Genomic DNA, 12614 nt, shown 5'->3' on the forward strand with positions numbered 1-12614 from the left:
CTCAATGTCAAAATTTCTTTGGCAATGTGCATGTTCACAGACTGACTTATCAAGTCTAAACTTTACCCAGTTTCCAGTGTCTGAGAGAAGTGGGTGTGCTCACACGTCTATCAGCTGTTGTGTCTGGAAGAGATAATTCTTGCCTTCTTTGTTGCATATTCAGGGGTTCTGCTCTCACATCTCCACTCCTGTTCTGGCTTTTCAAGTTCCCAATTCAGGGACCAATGGGTGTTCAGGAAGAATCTAATCCTTTCACTTCTAGAATCTCGCTAATAGAAAAATAGCCATATTATCTTCTCCCTGAAAGGCCCCATATCATGAAAGTATGTCATGTGCATGCAAAGTGTCTCTGATGATCAAAACTTAAATCTTCAACTTGCATGTCACTCCTTCACTTGCCAAACATATGCTCACTGTACAGTTAATGCATGCCAAGCACTGAGCTACTCAGGTAGATGAGGAAGAAGGGTCTGGTCTGTCCTGAAAGAATTCCCAGCAAGTGAAGCCTATGGGTCATGCAGCCTGTGCTCTGTACTGGGGAATCTGCCTGGGGCAAGTAGTTCTAAGACCCAGCATGCATTTGGCTCTGTTTGATAAACCATTAGTCCCAGATCGGGGCTGTATTTTCCCTGGAGACTAAGACACCTTTGTCTAACTAATCCAAAAGATTCCTGTGGGTTATTTGTAGTCCAGCATACAATAATGATACAATGAGTTACAAGTCTGTTCAGCAATGTTAGGGAAGGCTTTGTGGAGGATACCGTCTATGCCAAGGCTGGAAGCCTCTGTAGGTGTGCAGGGCTTTTCTGGATCAAGAAGAAGGATGTTTCCCAACAGATGGCCTGGAAGCCTGAGATAGAAAGCATTACATCATCAGGAAACTAGAGAAGTGCAAGTAACAAGGGCCAAAGCTGGACAAGGCCAGAGGGCAGGGTGGCCAGAGGGAGGCCTGTGTGTCCATGCAAAATCCCTTTTTCATTTATTTCATGGCTGAAAAAGAACAGTGGTTGAGTGTACAGTAAGAGGGCAGAAGTGCCGTTAAACAAGGCAGAGGATATAGGATCTAGATAAAGAACAGAAGATGAACCATGGTTTTAATCAGCATGAGAAATCCAAAGTTACCAATCATCCAGCGTGACAAGGTTCAGTAAAGTTACCCAGTGCCAGTTTTCTTAGTCTGGGTAGCATTACTAGCACAAACAAAGGTATAATTTGCTATAACTTAATATTTTTAATTCTTTAAAAATGTTAATAATTTCTCTAGTATTCCCATTAATTACCTGCTTTATTTTAAACAAGAAGTTTAAAATAAAAATACTTGTTAATACTATGTCACAAATATCTATGTTACCTATGGTAGCAGCATGCAAATTCTGACTCAACCAAGTGATCAATAAACACAAACTAATGGGATGAAAATCTATGATATTTATTACTCTAACTACTTGTTTCTCGTAGTATTTGGTGGACAAAAACACTAATCATTTGTTCCTGTAAAGACTACCACTTTTTTCCGTATGTTTTAAGGTGAGCTGGACAGAGATCAATTTGAGTGTCACATAAGTACCTGCTCAAAGCAAGCAGTAGGGAATTAGATCTGTCACCTAAGTCTTGTTCCAGTGTCTCATGAGGTCACTGTAGTGAAGATGCCTGATGTATGAGAACAGTGTGAAATGCTGCTGCAGCGGGAATTCCTGTCCTGCAGAGAAATATTTCAAACTGTGCATTCCAAGCAAGCTCCGTCTTCACTCCATCTACTGACTGCTGTGTAAGCCTTCACTTACTTTGTGTGCATGACCTCATTTAGACTTTAAAGCTTCGTAATGTGAATGCTAGTATCAGCCTTCAGCTTTTCAGATGAGCATACAAAGCTGAGTTAAAGAACATTCTACAAACAATACACCTTGGATGTCTGTGTTCAGCTCATTTCGAAGATCAAAGCCATATGAAACTCAAACAAGGTCTTTGTTCGCACAGGGTTATATTCTAGCAGTGGGGGTGGGGTGGGCTTGATGAGTGAGTTAGGGTAACTCCTCTGACAGAAATAAGGTGGGCCACATGGAGTGACAGGTGCACTGACTGGAGAAGCCAGATGGGCCCTTGTGGTGGGGTAGCATCTTAGCTGAATTCTCAGGGATGAGAAAGCAGACATGGGCAGCAGGTCCCACAGTCTTCAACCAGAACTGGATCATTATGCTTTAAGAGTAGCCAAGAGGCTAGTGACTAAGGCCTGTGTGGGCTGAGTCAGGGTCTGACCAGGTCTCCCGCCTGCCAGTGCTTGGGAAGGAGTCTGAATTTTATTTAGTCACCTGAAGGCTACAAGTAGAGGAAAGAGAAACCCTTAAGAAGGAGATGAATAAATGTCAGGGTAGATGGAACAGGAGGAGTCTGGCTGGCCGCCTGCTGTAGTGATCCAGGTGAGAGGTGAGTGTGTCACAGAGAAGGCTGGTGATAAGAGATGGCCCTAGTTTGTGCTCGTGTGAAGCCAAAGGAAAGGAATAACTTATTCTTTAACAGTTATGCTGTCTGTTGCCCGCCAATATATACATAAAGGATGACTTATGAAACAGCCCTCAAGGCCTGTTAGTTTAACTTGTACTATGTCATCTTTTACTGCAGGTAGCAAGGGAACCTCTTTATTACAATTTTGCAAATTCTTTCAGTGATTTTCTTTTTACCTGGGCCCATTTTTAGATATCCATCCTGTCCCCTTCTTTTAAGACAGGGACTGTGAAGCTGGTCTTGAACATTGAACCCTCTTGCCTCTGCTTTCTGGAATTGCAGGTAGGAACCACCTGGCTAGTTTCCCAAGCTACTTTTATAATAAATGACCTCACTCCAAAAGATGGATCACATCCACATACGTTAATAAGCTGATAAGTTCATTAAATGGAAGAGTAAAGTAAAATCTTTAAGTATTTCTGTTATTCAGAACTGAATGGGAAGGCGGGGGGAAAGGTGTTGAGGACAGACATTGCATTAGAAAATATGTCATGAGAATCTATCACAAGCCCCTCCCACATTAACAGCCACCCCAGACACCAGCAGCTGGACAGATTCACAAAAGAAGTGGTGCCGAAAGGTGTCTCCAGGGCTTATTCTTTTTTTTTTTTTTTTTTTTTTTTTTAACTGAGCAAAGAGTTTTGGGACTCCTCTGTTGTTTTCCTATCTACTAGCTGAAAGCTCTCCTCAACAGTAGACAATGCTCTGTCACTGGAGGAGGAAAACTGCATTATTGATGGGTGACCTTGCAGAGCAATATTTAAAGACATGGAAAGAGGTTCATAATTAATGGTGTGATATCCAAAAAGCAGCTTGTAAAAAGGTTGTGCAGTGCAATTTTTATCTTCAAATTAGTGCACGCATGTATGACGTGAGCCTCTGAAAGACGAGTCAAAGCAGATACTCCTGTTACCAGAATTTACCTCACTGTTGGACTTTTGACTGATATATATGTGCATACTTTCTATACACTTAATGTATTTTGAATTTTAAATATGTTCCTTGGCATGTTGGCAAAAAGTTTTCATTTTATAACAAAAATAAAAGCTAGAATTTTATAGTGAGAAAAAGGTTCTCATTAAAAGAGAGAGGAAAAAACTGTATGATCTCAGGCCTGTTTCATTGGGTGAGCATGCCTATGATGCCAGTGCTCCTGAGAGTGAGGCTAACGCAGGGGATTGCATACTCAAGGTCAACCTGGGCTCAAACTCCACAAAATAACAGTCCTGTTCTACTGTATAAAATTGTTTCCTTGAGACACCTATTTCATGGTGAGCTCTTATATTTGTTTTCCTAACTTCTCTAATTAACATTTCCCCCTTTGTCAAACCTCACCCATCTACAATCATTGCTGGTTTCCAAGTCTCCTTTTCCAGCCCCATTGGCAGAAATCTCAGATGAACTCAGGAGCTCTGTATGCAGCTGGGAGAGAGAGGACTGTTTATGCTTTGTAGAGATGTGAACAGTCTTTTTTTTTTTTTTTTTTTTGGACTGTTTAAGAGGAAATGCCATAAAGTGAGTTTACTCTTCACTCATAAAATCTATCAGAGCTGCAGGGGGCAGGAAGTCTTCTACAGAAATGCAAATGCGGAGCTAGCCCAACCAGCAACCACAAAGCAGAGGAAGTGCAGTAATATGTTAAGGCTGCTGGTCTCCATGGAGACACCACTGAGTAAATCTCTACTCTCCATCATTATTTATCGGCTAAATCACCCGTTACTTTATTACTGCCGAAGAGTGGGGAAAAGTCATAGATAGGACTTGTTCTGGGCTCGGAGACTACCATATACACTTTAATACATTTCTTGGAGCACGTTTGATCAGAGCTACCCAGGGCTACCAAAAAAAAAAAAAAAAGAGTTAGAAATCACTCTTGATTTCTTGGAAGGTTGAAAGATGGAACAATCTGTTTGGAAAGAAAGACCAAAAGCCTCTCTGTCATCCCCCTGGCTTGCAATGACAGCTTGCTGTCCCTCTTCTCACCCTTCCAACTCTGCAGGTTCTAGGCTCTCATGCAAAGATGATGCCATGCTTGTAAGACGGACAGCTTCAAAAAGTGTATTTATTATTATTCCAAATATTTATATTTATTATTAGTGAGGAGGACACCCATCTGTTTTATCTAGTAGATATGTATACCATCACAACTTAAACGTTGACACAGAATCACTAAGAGGGAAAGGAATACACTGGAGCTGAACAGCTTGAGACAGACCATCTCCCAGCTCTGTGACTCACATGTACCAGGAAGTAGGAGGAAAATGGCTTGACTGTATATGCTTTGGTCTTAGGAGTACTAGACTCAGTAGTATAAAATAATGTCTTTAGGTTAGAACCCATTTCACAGATCTTTTTGCACTCAAGTGATACTTTAACTCTCACAGAAGGCAATGACCAGGGTATCAGTGAATAAATTGCTTTATAGGTAAAGCTATATTACCATTCACTGAAGTTGTCTTATGCTGTTGTCTAAACAAGGTGTGTATGTGAGAGAGAGAAAAATTTCATCTGAGTAGTCCAGTAGCTACAGAGGTTAAGGATTAAAGGCTTAAAATCAAACAAGAAGGCATACACTCCCTGAGGACTTTCCAATACATTTCCTCACTCAAGTGTTAGAAATAATCTCTGAGCCCGGCCTCGTTATTTCTACTCTCTGAAGATGGATAATAATACCTTTATTTGTGTTATAATCAGGGTAGGACCAGGCACTACACCAGAAGACAAGAAGAATGACAACAGCTGTTACCCAACTGTGCATTTGCAATGAATCTAAGGAACATCTCCTTCTACAATGAGTCAGCGCGAGAACCTTCTAGAACTACCAGGGGAAGTAGAGATGCTAGTGCACACAGCACCAAGGACTCTGCAGCCACCTTTAGCGTTACCTCTCGCTGAACCAAATCTAAGATAACTACCCCTACCGGCTGAACCCTGAAATTCAGAAAGCAGTGGTCCTGGAAATCCCAGAGTTTGATGGTGACCAAGTGGAAGTGGAATCCAGGACTTCTAACTTCTAGTCTGCTGCTTGTTTTAGTATGAGGCTGCTCTAATTGCAGCTGGGGGTGACCGACACAGCTGCCACAGACAGCAGCAAACACAGAGCCAGTGAACAAAGGGTCTTAAGCAATGGCTTCCGTGAGTCGGCGCAAGACAGAAGAGGATGGGCTGTAAGTAGCTAGCTTCCTCTGCCCAACAGGTTTCAGGAAAATTCCAGTGATTTAAGTGTGAGCAGCAGTTATATTATCATTATTGCAGTCAATTCCATAAACTGTGGTGGCTTCACTGAAAGAGTCACTAGAAATGTGGCACAAAGTTAATCTGAATTTCCCTACTTCTTAAGTTTCTCAAAAGAGTGAAAAACCTTACTGAGATAGTATAAAACTGTTTTTAAGATACAAATAGGCATTAAAGATGGGGAAAAAAACTCACTACTCAAGCACTAGTAAAATGAGCCAGTTCTTCAAGTAATGAAAGTCACAGTCATCCAAATTTGGTACATTAAATATGCTGGGAAGACAAGTATGTTGTGGAATTACTATGTACAGCCTGGGATGTGGAGAGGTAGGTAAGGTGCTCAGGCAAGCCCCCAAGTTGCCTCCACTTAACTTCATACACTCCTGTCTTCACAAGCCCTACCTGCCAGCCTTGTCTACTTTCTGTTAGCAGCAGTAAATCAATGTTTTTCCACCAATGAAATGTATAATATTGTTGAGAATCTAGGCAGAGGGGACTCAAACGCAATGACAACAGATACTATACACTACAGAGGTACACAGCCCATTCACAAGACTGAATCCTCTTCAACAGCAACGGTGTTTCTAGTGAGATCATTCTCAACAGTTATTAAAATAACCTTAACACTACAGTTTGGTGCTGGCTAGTTTATGTCAACTTGACACGATCTAGAGCCTTCTTAAGAAGTCAGCTGAATGCCCTGACCACATTGCCTGTGGGTAAAACTATGGTGCGTTTTCTTGATTGATGACTGATACTGAGGGCCCAGCTAACTCTTGGTGGGGCCACCCCTGGACTGGTGGTCCTGGGTGTCATAAGAAAGCAGGATGAGCAATCCATGGGGGCCAGTCCATAAGCAGCACTCCTCCATGGACTCTGCATCAGTTCTTGCTCTGAGTTCCTGCTCTTGATTCCCTCAGGTGATGGACTATAAGTTGTAAGATGAAATAAATCCTTTCTTTGGTCATGGTGGTTTTGTTGTTATTTTTAAATCATTTTAAGTATTTTTTGAGATTATAATAAAATCTCATCATTTCACCCTTATATTTTTTCCTGGCCAAACTTTCCATGTACCCTTGCTTACTCTCTTTCAAATTTATGGCCTCTTTATCCTTGTTTCCTTTCTTTTCTTTCTTGTGCATATAGGTGTGTGTGTGTGTGTGTGTGTGTGTGTGTGTGTCTGTGTGTTCCTAAAAACATGAATACAACTTGCTTAGTCTGTATAATGTTACTTGGATGTATGTTTTCATGGCTGACCATTAGGTATTGGGTAAACAAATTGGTATGCTCATCTTTGGGGAAGATGATTTCTCCTACTCTCAACAGTCCTTGTTTGCCTATAGTTCTTTGTCTAGGGTTGTGGCCTCCTGAACTTTCCTCCACCCATGTTAGCATGTCCTTTGGTGTTACCAATGGAGACTTTCAAAGCCAGATGCACTGTATTCCAAGCCCTACAAGACCATGGCAGCAAACTTAAACTAATATACCTAGCAAAACTATCTGCCATAGTTGAAGGAGAAAGAAAAACTTTCCATGCTATAACTAACCTAAAAAAATTGTACATCTAACAAACCAAACTTAAAGAAAATATAGGTAGTGGTCATGGTGTTTCATCACAGCAATAGGAACCTTAATTACTATTGCCTTCTAGAGTCGAGCCACAAGTTTGATGACAGATGTTGCCTTAGCAAAGCTAGTAAATCTTCTGGCTTTGTTGTGTTTTGAACTTTGATACGCAAGTGAATATGTTTAACATATAACCAAACAAGATATTTTGTCTCTTTGCACTTTATTAAAGAAGGTAATCAGAAAGAATTTCATCTTTCAAAATTTCCAGTTTTCCCCTCTCTTCACCTAAAACAGTGATTGGTCCATACACACATATATTTGTTCATATAAATAAGAATAATATAAAATTTAAATTAAGCTGAGATTCCCCTGCACGGAGTAAAGAATGTTATTTTCTACGTTACCTGGGAAGAGCAGTGATTTTTCCCCATTTTTCCACACAGAATCTTCTTGGGCCATTACTCCCTCGGAGAGAAGCAAATCCTTCATAGGGAATGCTAGATGTGCCTGTAACAAACTGTCAGCCACAGAGACAGAAGAAAAAGGTGAAGCCAGAGACCTCATCCAGGAAACCCCCTTCATCATTACTGTACAGGGAAGGAGGCACAAGCAGGGAACTTCAGAAGCCAACTTCATCAACATGGGACAACGACAGATCCTGACAATCACTTGGCCACACAGAGAGCGGTGGATTATAAAGGGAAATGGAATAAGGCATTTATAGAAAATAAGGCACTCTGAGCAGCTGACACACCCAGATGTTAAATCAGGCATAATTCCAATGTCAGATAAATGAAATGGTCTTTAGTTAACCTAAACCTACTCAGCCCACCATCAATCCCGCATAAATTTGAAGAATTCTGTGGCCTGCAAATCTGAGTTCCAGACCCTTAAGCCAAAAGCACCAAGTCCAAGTCTACATGTAAGGCTCTGCCTCAGCATCCAAGAGGCTTCCTCACGTCTAATAGTCCAGTGGCACCTTATCAGCATGGCCCTGGACAGATAGCTTTTGTAAATATTATAAAACACAGCGGCATCTCTACAATGTCATTGCTCTACCAAGTATGGGATGTCCAATGAAGGAAAAAGGACTATAACATCAAACAGGGTCCTTTCTTGCAATACTGAACACCATCTCTTTGTCTGCTAAGGATCCTGACTGCAGGGCATCACAGGCTATCACTACAAGGGCCCGATGGCAAATGTCAATTCTGGTTTTCTCAGACCAACAGTGGCACTTCCCCACAACCCTCAAGAAGTGGCTTCACGTGGCTGGGGATGTTAGTACATGGGTATGCAGTCACAGCAGCACGGAAATGCCATGGCTGAATAAACAAGGTTTGTACTTATGAAGAATATCCAGCAGTTACTAAAAAATATGCAGACTTCCAAAAGTATATTATTGTGTTAAAGAACGATGGCCTAATGGCATCTCACCTGTAACAACCTCAATCGTTGTTCATTGTTGAATCGTTCTACTGCAGCCCAAAACCACCGGATTACAATGTGATTGTCGTGGTACCCTATTAACCAAGCAGGAAATCTCACGTTACTTTGTCTCTTCTATCTTAAACTACTGAGAAATACGATAAAAGACCTCTACCCCACACCTAAATCAACGTCTTAGATTCTTTAAATGTCTTAACATTTAAGATTAAGGAACAATACTGTAAATGTCATCATATGAGTCTCAAAAGTTGGAGAAGACATCATAAATGAAACCAGGAGGTTTCTGTTTTCATTGAGCAGTGAGAAGAATAACAAATACATTGCTTTAGCTCCATCCTTTCTGAAAAATACAATTGTTATGACTAGAAATGCTTACCGCTTTTAGTCATTTCTATAAGGAACAATCATCAACGGCTCCAAATACCATTATGCCAAACACTATACTAAGCTTGGGGGTTTAACGCCAAAGCAAACAGACCCTCTCAGGGTTTCCTCCTGATGGAGAGATCCATTAATCACACGGATTATACAAAGAGAAACAGTGGAAATGTTTTTTATAACTGCCTGTTTCAATCCTAAGTGCTTCCCTAAAAGCTATGTATAACTATCAAAAATCAATAAAACCAAATGATTGGGACTGGTGATGCAGGTCAGTGGCAAAGCACTTGCTTCAATCCCCAGTACTACAGACAGAACTACAATTAAAATAAATAAAACAAATTTATTTTCATCATATTTACTAATAAACAGAAAAGAGACCTTTAGTTTTTTTAAGTAATAAATCCTACCTATCAGAGTTTTACTTTTATTCCATACTTTAGAAGAATTTAAAAGTTAAAAGTATTATCTCACATATTTGGGTTAAAGCAGTGGTTATGGATTTTAGAACCTGTGAGTAAAAAATAAGTTCTAAGAGAAGGCTGACAAGATTTTTTTTCTTTTTCTTTTTTTTTGGGGGGGGGGGACACATTTCATTAAAGATATTTATTCCCCTTAAAAAACAAAGAGTCTGTCTGAGTGAAGGATAGATAGCATTAGGTCAGGCACAGCGACAGGTCCAGTCTTTGGTAAAGACTTGGTTAATCAGTGAAAGAACTTAGCTGCTTCAGGCACTAAAGCTTCCTGTCCTTAGGAATCAGCCCTCTTCAGCGCTGTGTTTACTGTTTGTGCTAAGCCTCTTGTGAAAGAATGACTGTCTCTTCATATTATCCACAAACAGCTGCTGTATGAACACATGGTAAGTGACAGCGTAACTGCTTTTTCATGTGGGCCAACTAGCTGTGCGGGGCAAACACGCCAGCTAAGTACCTCGTCCTTTACCTGGTGTCTTCCAAGGATCTCATTTGGTAAGATTTACCACTGAAACGGCTCCTTGATTTGCTCAGATATAATGAATAAAAACCTTAGACTATGTAAATACAAAAATGACTAATTTGATTACTTCATCGCTATTAGAATCTCCTGGGAGTAAGGTCCGAGGAAATAATAGTTACCACAAAATGGAAGTTAAGTGGGGTATGAGAGAAACTGCATTTTAATTAGTAAAAATAACTCAGCTAACAACGCTTTCTGTATTATTAAACACGAACACTACATGGGTCCAGCCAGAGAAAATCAACTACACAGTTTAACTTCAGAAATAGCAATGGTAGAAACCCCAGTTTCACACAGCCTTTCAGAGAAAACCCTAACATTGCGACACGTCCCAGAAAAACAAACAAACAAACAAACAAACCTTCTTTGCTCAAAATTATTAGACAAAACTTTAACTCTGGGCTGTCCTTAGATTTCCGCTTTTTAATGGGGAACATTCCCAGTCATATTGGTCCAAACTACTAACAGAAACTGTGTACTCATGTACAGAAAATCACCTCCAAAGAGTCGCACTCAAAATGATTTTACAACAATTCCCTTTTCAGTCAAACCTCGGTGTTCCACTTTGGAAGGGCCCTGCAGAGGAGCCTGATGAATTTTGAGGCCCCCACCTTGATCCCTGCTAGCATTTTAACCGTGAGTTATAACTGCTAGATAATCCAGGGAACTGTAACAAACCTGTGCATGTTAGGAAGCTTGAAGGGTGTGGTGTCTGGAGGTTCAGAATGTAGATGGAGAGGTGGGGTTTGACCAGCTGGGTATTAAGCTCCCCATGCCTCACCAGCAGCGTCATCCAATAATTAATTGGTGTTCTTAAGATCACATTTCTTCACCAGCAATTAGGAGTTATGACATCCTCAGATGGGGTGTAAACAGTCCTTCCCCCTTTGGCAGTCACTAGGTACGGAAGGGACTGACCTTGCCCAAGGTCTCAAGGAAAACAGCCGCAGACCAGTGATTAATAAAGTGCCTTCGTCTGCTCTGTGCTCAGGCCTGTGCTTGAACTAGGTCCCCCCGTAACTTAAATGGGGCCCTTTATAAGTCAAACCTCACCGCCTCTGTATTCAGTGTTGTTTCTCCAATCATTGAGATCTATTTCAGCCGTGCCAGCAATGACCAGCTCCAGTTCTCGTGCGTCAAAGACAGATACTAGCCTGGCATCAACCACCTGTGGGATAAAAGAAAAGTACAGGCATGGCTTAGGACCCTAGCGAAACCTCAGCTGTAAGGAAGCCTCAACAAAAACGCAGGGAATTTCGGGAGTACTATGGTTATATCCTCCATAGGTTACATCCTATGGTATGTGAAAACGTGTCATACTCTCTACAGATGGAAGGTATGTTTCTAACTGAAAGTTTGTATGCTTGGCCACAATTGAATTTTTGTTTTGGTTGATCACCATGTCCCACTGAACATGCTAGGTCTCCTCTGATCTCAGAAGCTAAGCAAGGCAGAGTCTGGTTAGTACTAGAATAGGAGGAGTTTTGTTTCATATCTGACAATTGATTTATCTAGTTGTTTTGCATTTGAAAATGATCCAGTGATTTTTATAGAGGGAGTGACATGGAATATGTGTGACAAATTCTGCCCCCCCCCATCACCACATATATCAAGCACGGGATTTGATTTTGCATACCTAAACATGAGTAAGACTCATAACTTCCGTGTTATCAGTAGTCATTAAAGCATTAAAATGGTACACCTGAAAGCAGTATGCCATTCATTCTGGTGATAGAGCATGCACAATGAGCTTTCACATGTGTACTTTTGAGAGCTAGAAGGATACATTTGTTTTTTTAAAAAGAAAAGAACACAGCAAGAGAGAAGAGAAAAAGTCTATGTGTGAAGCACAGCAGAATGGACAGGCAGCCTGACTGTGGGCTGTGTGACTCCAGCTGTCTGCCACTGCCATCTTACCTCATAGAAACCTCGAACTAAGCTCTCTGTCTGCTGCACCACACCCCTCTCAATCCTCCACTTCACCATCCTCTCAATGTACTCCTTCTTGTTCTTCTCTGTGACCGGGATATTGGCTCCCCCTGGCTTTAACTCTCGTTCAGTAATCTATCATTAAAAGGCAAAAGAACTGATCAGAAAACAACATACTTGATGCCAACTGCTACCAACGAGCTGAGATCAGGTGTGAGGCCTCTCTTGGCATCAGGGGCACGTTTCTAAGGCAGGGTTCTCCACCTTCCTAAGGCTGAGACCCCTTAATACAGTTCCTCATGCTGTCGTGACTCCAACCACAAAGTTATTTTTGTTGCTGCTTCATAACTGCAATTTTGTTATTGTTATGAATCAAAATGTAAATGTCTGTGTTTTCTAATGGTCTTGGGTGGGCTGTGTCATTCAGCCCTTCCAAAAGGTTGCAATCTACAGATTGAGGACCACTAATCTAAGGGGTACAGTCAACCTACAGAGCCATTATAAAAGATGTACTTAAGGAAAACAGAAACACCCCCCCCCCCCCGTAAATCTTAAAT

General features: G+C 41.1%; 1 protein-coding gene across 4 annotated transcripts in view; it reads right to left on the reverse strand.

Annotated features, from left to right (window-relative positions):
• Hecw2 (HECT, C2 and WW domain containing E3 ubiquitin protein ligase 2) overlaps positions 1-12614 on the reverse strand; it is a 349936-nt gene that overhangs the window by 13049 nt on the left and 324273 nt on the right. For all 4 annotated transcript variants that reach the window (XM_060368357.1, XM_060368358.1, XM_060368359.1 and 1 more), the window contains 4 exons: positions 12046-12192; positions 11182-11296; positions 8743-8828; positions 7710-7822 (listed from right to left, as the gene is read on the reverse strand). In XM_060368357.1, coding sequence (XP_060224340.1) covers positions 7710-7822; positions 8743-8828; positions 11182-11296; positions 12046-12192 — 461 coding nt within the window. The remainder of the gene's footprint in view (positions 1-7709; positions 7823-8742; positions 8829-11181; positions 11297-12045; positions 12193-12614) is intronic.

This window comes from Meriones unguiculatus, chromosome 15, assembly GCF_030254825.1.
Source record: "Meriones unguiculatus strain TT.TT164.6M chromosome 15, Bangor_MerUng_6.1, whole genome shotgun sequence".
NCBI lineage: Eukaryota > Metazoa > Chordata > Mammalia > Rodentia > Muridae > Meriones > Meriones unguiculatus.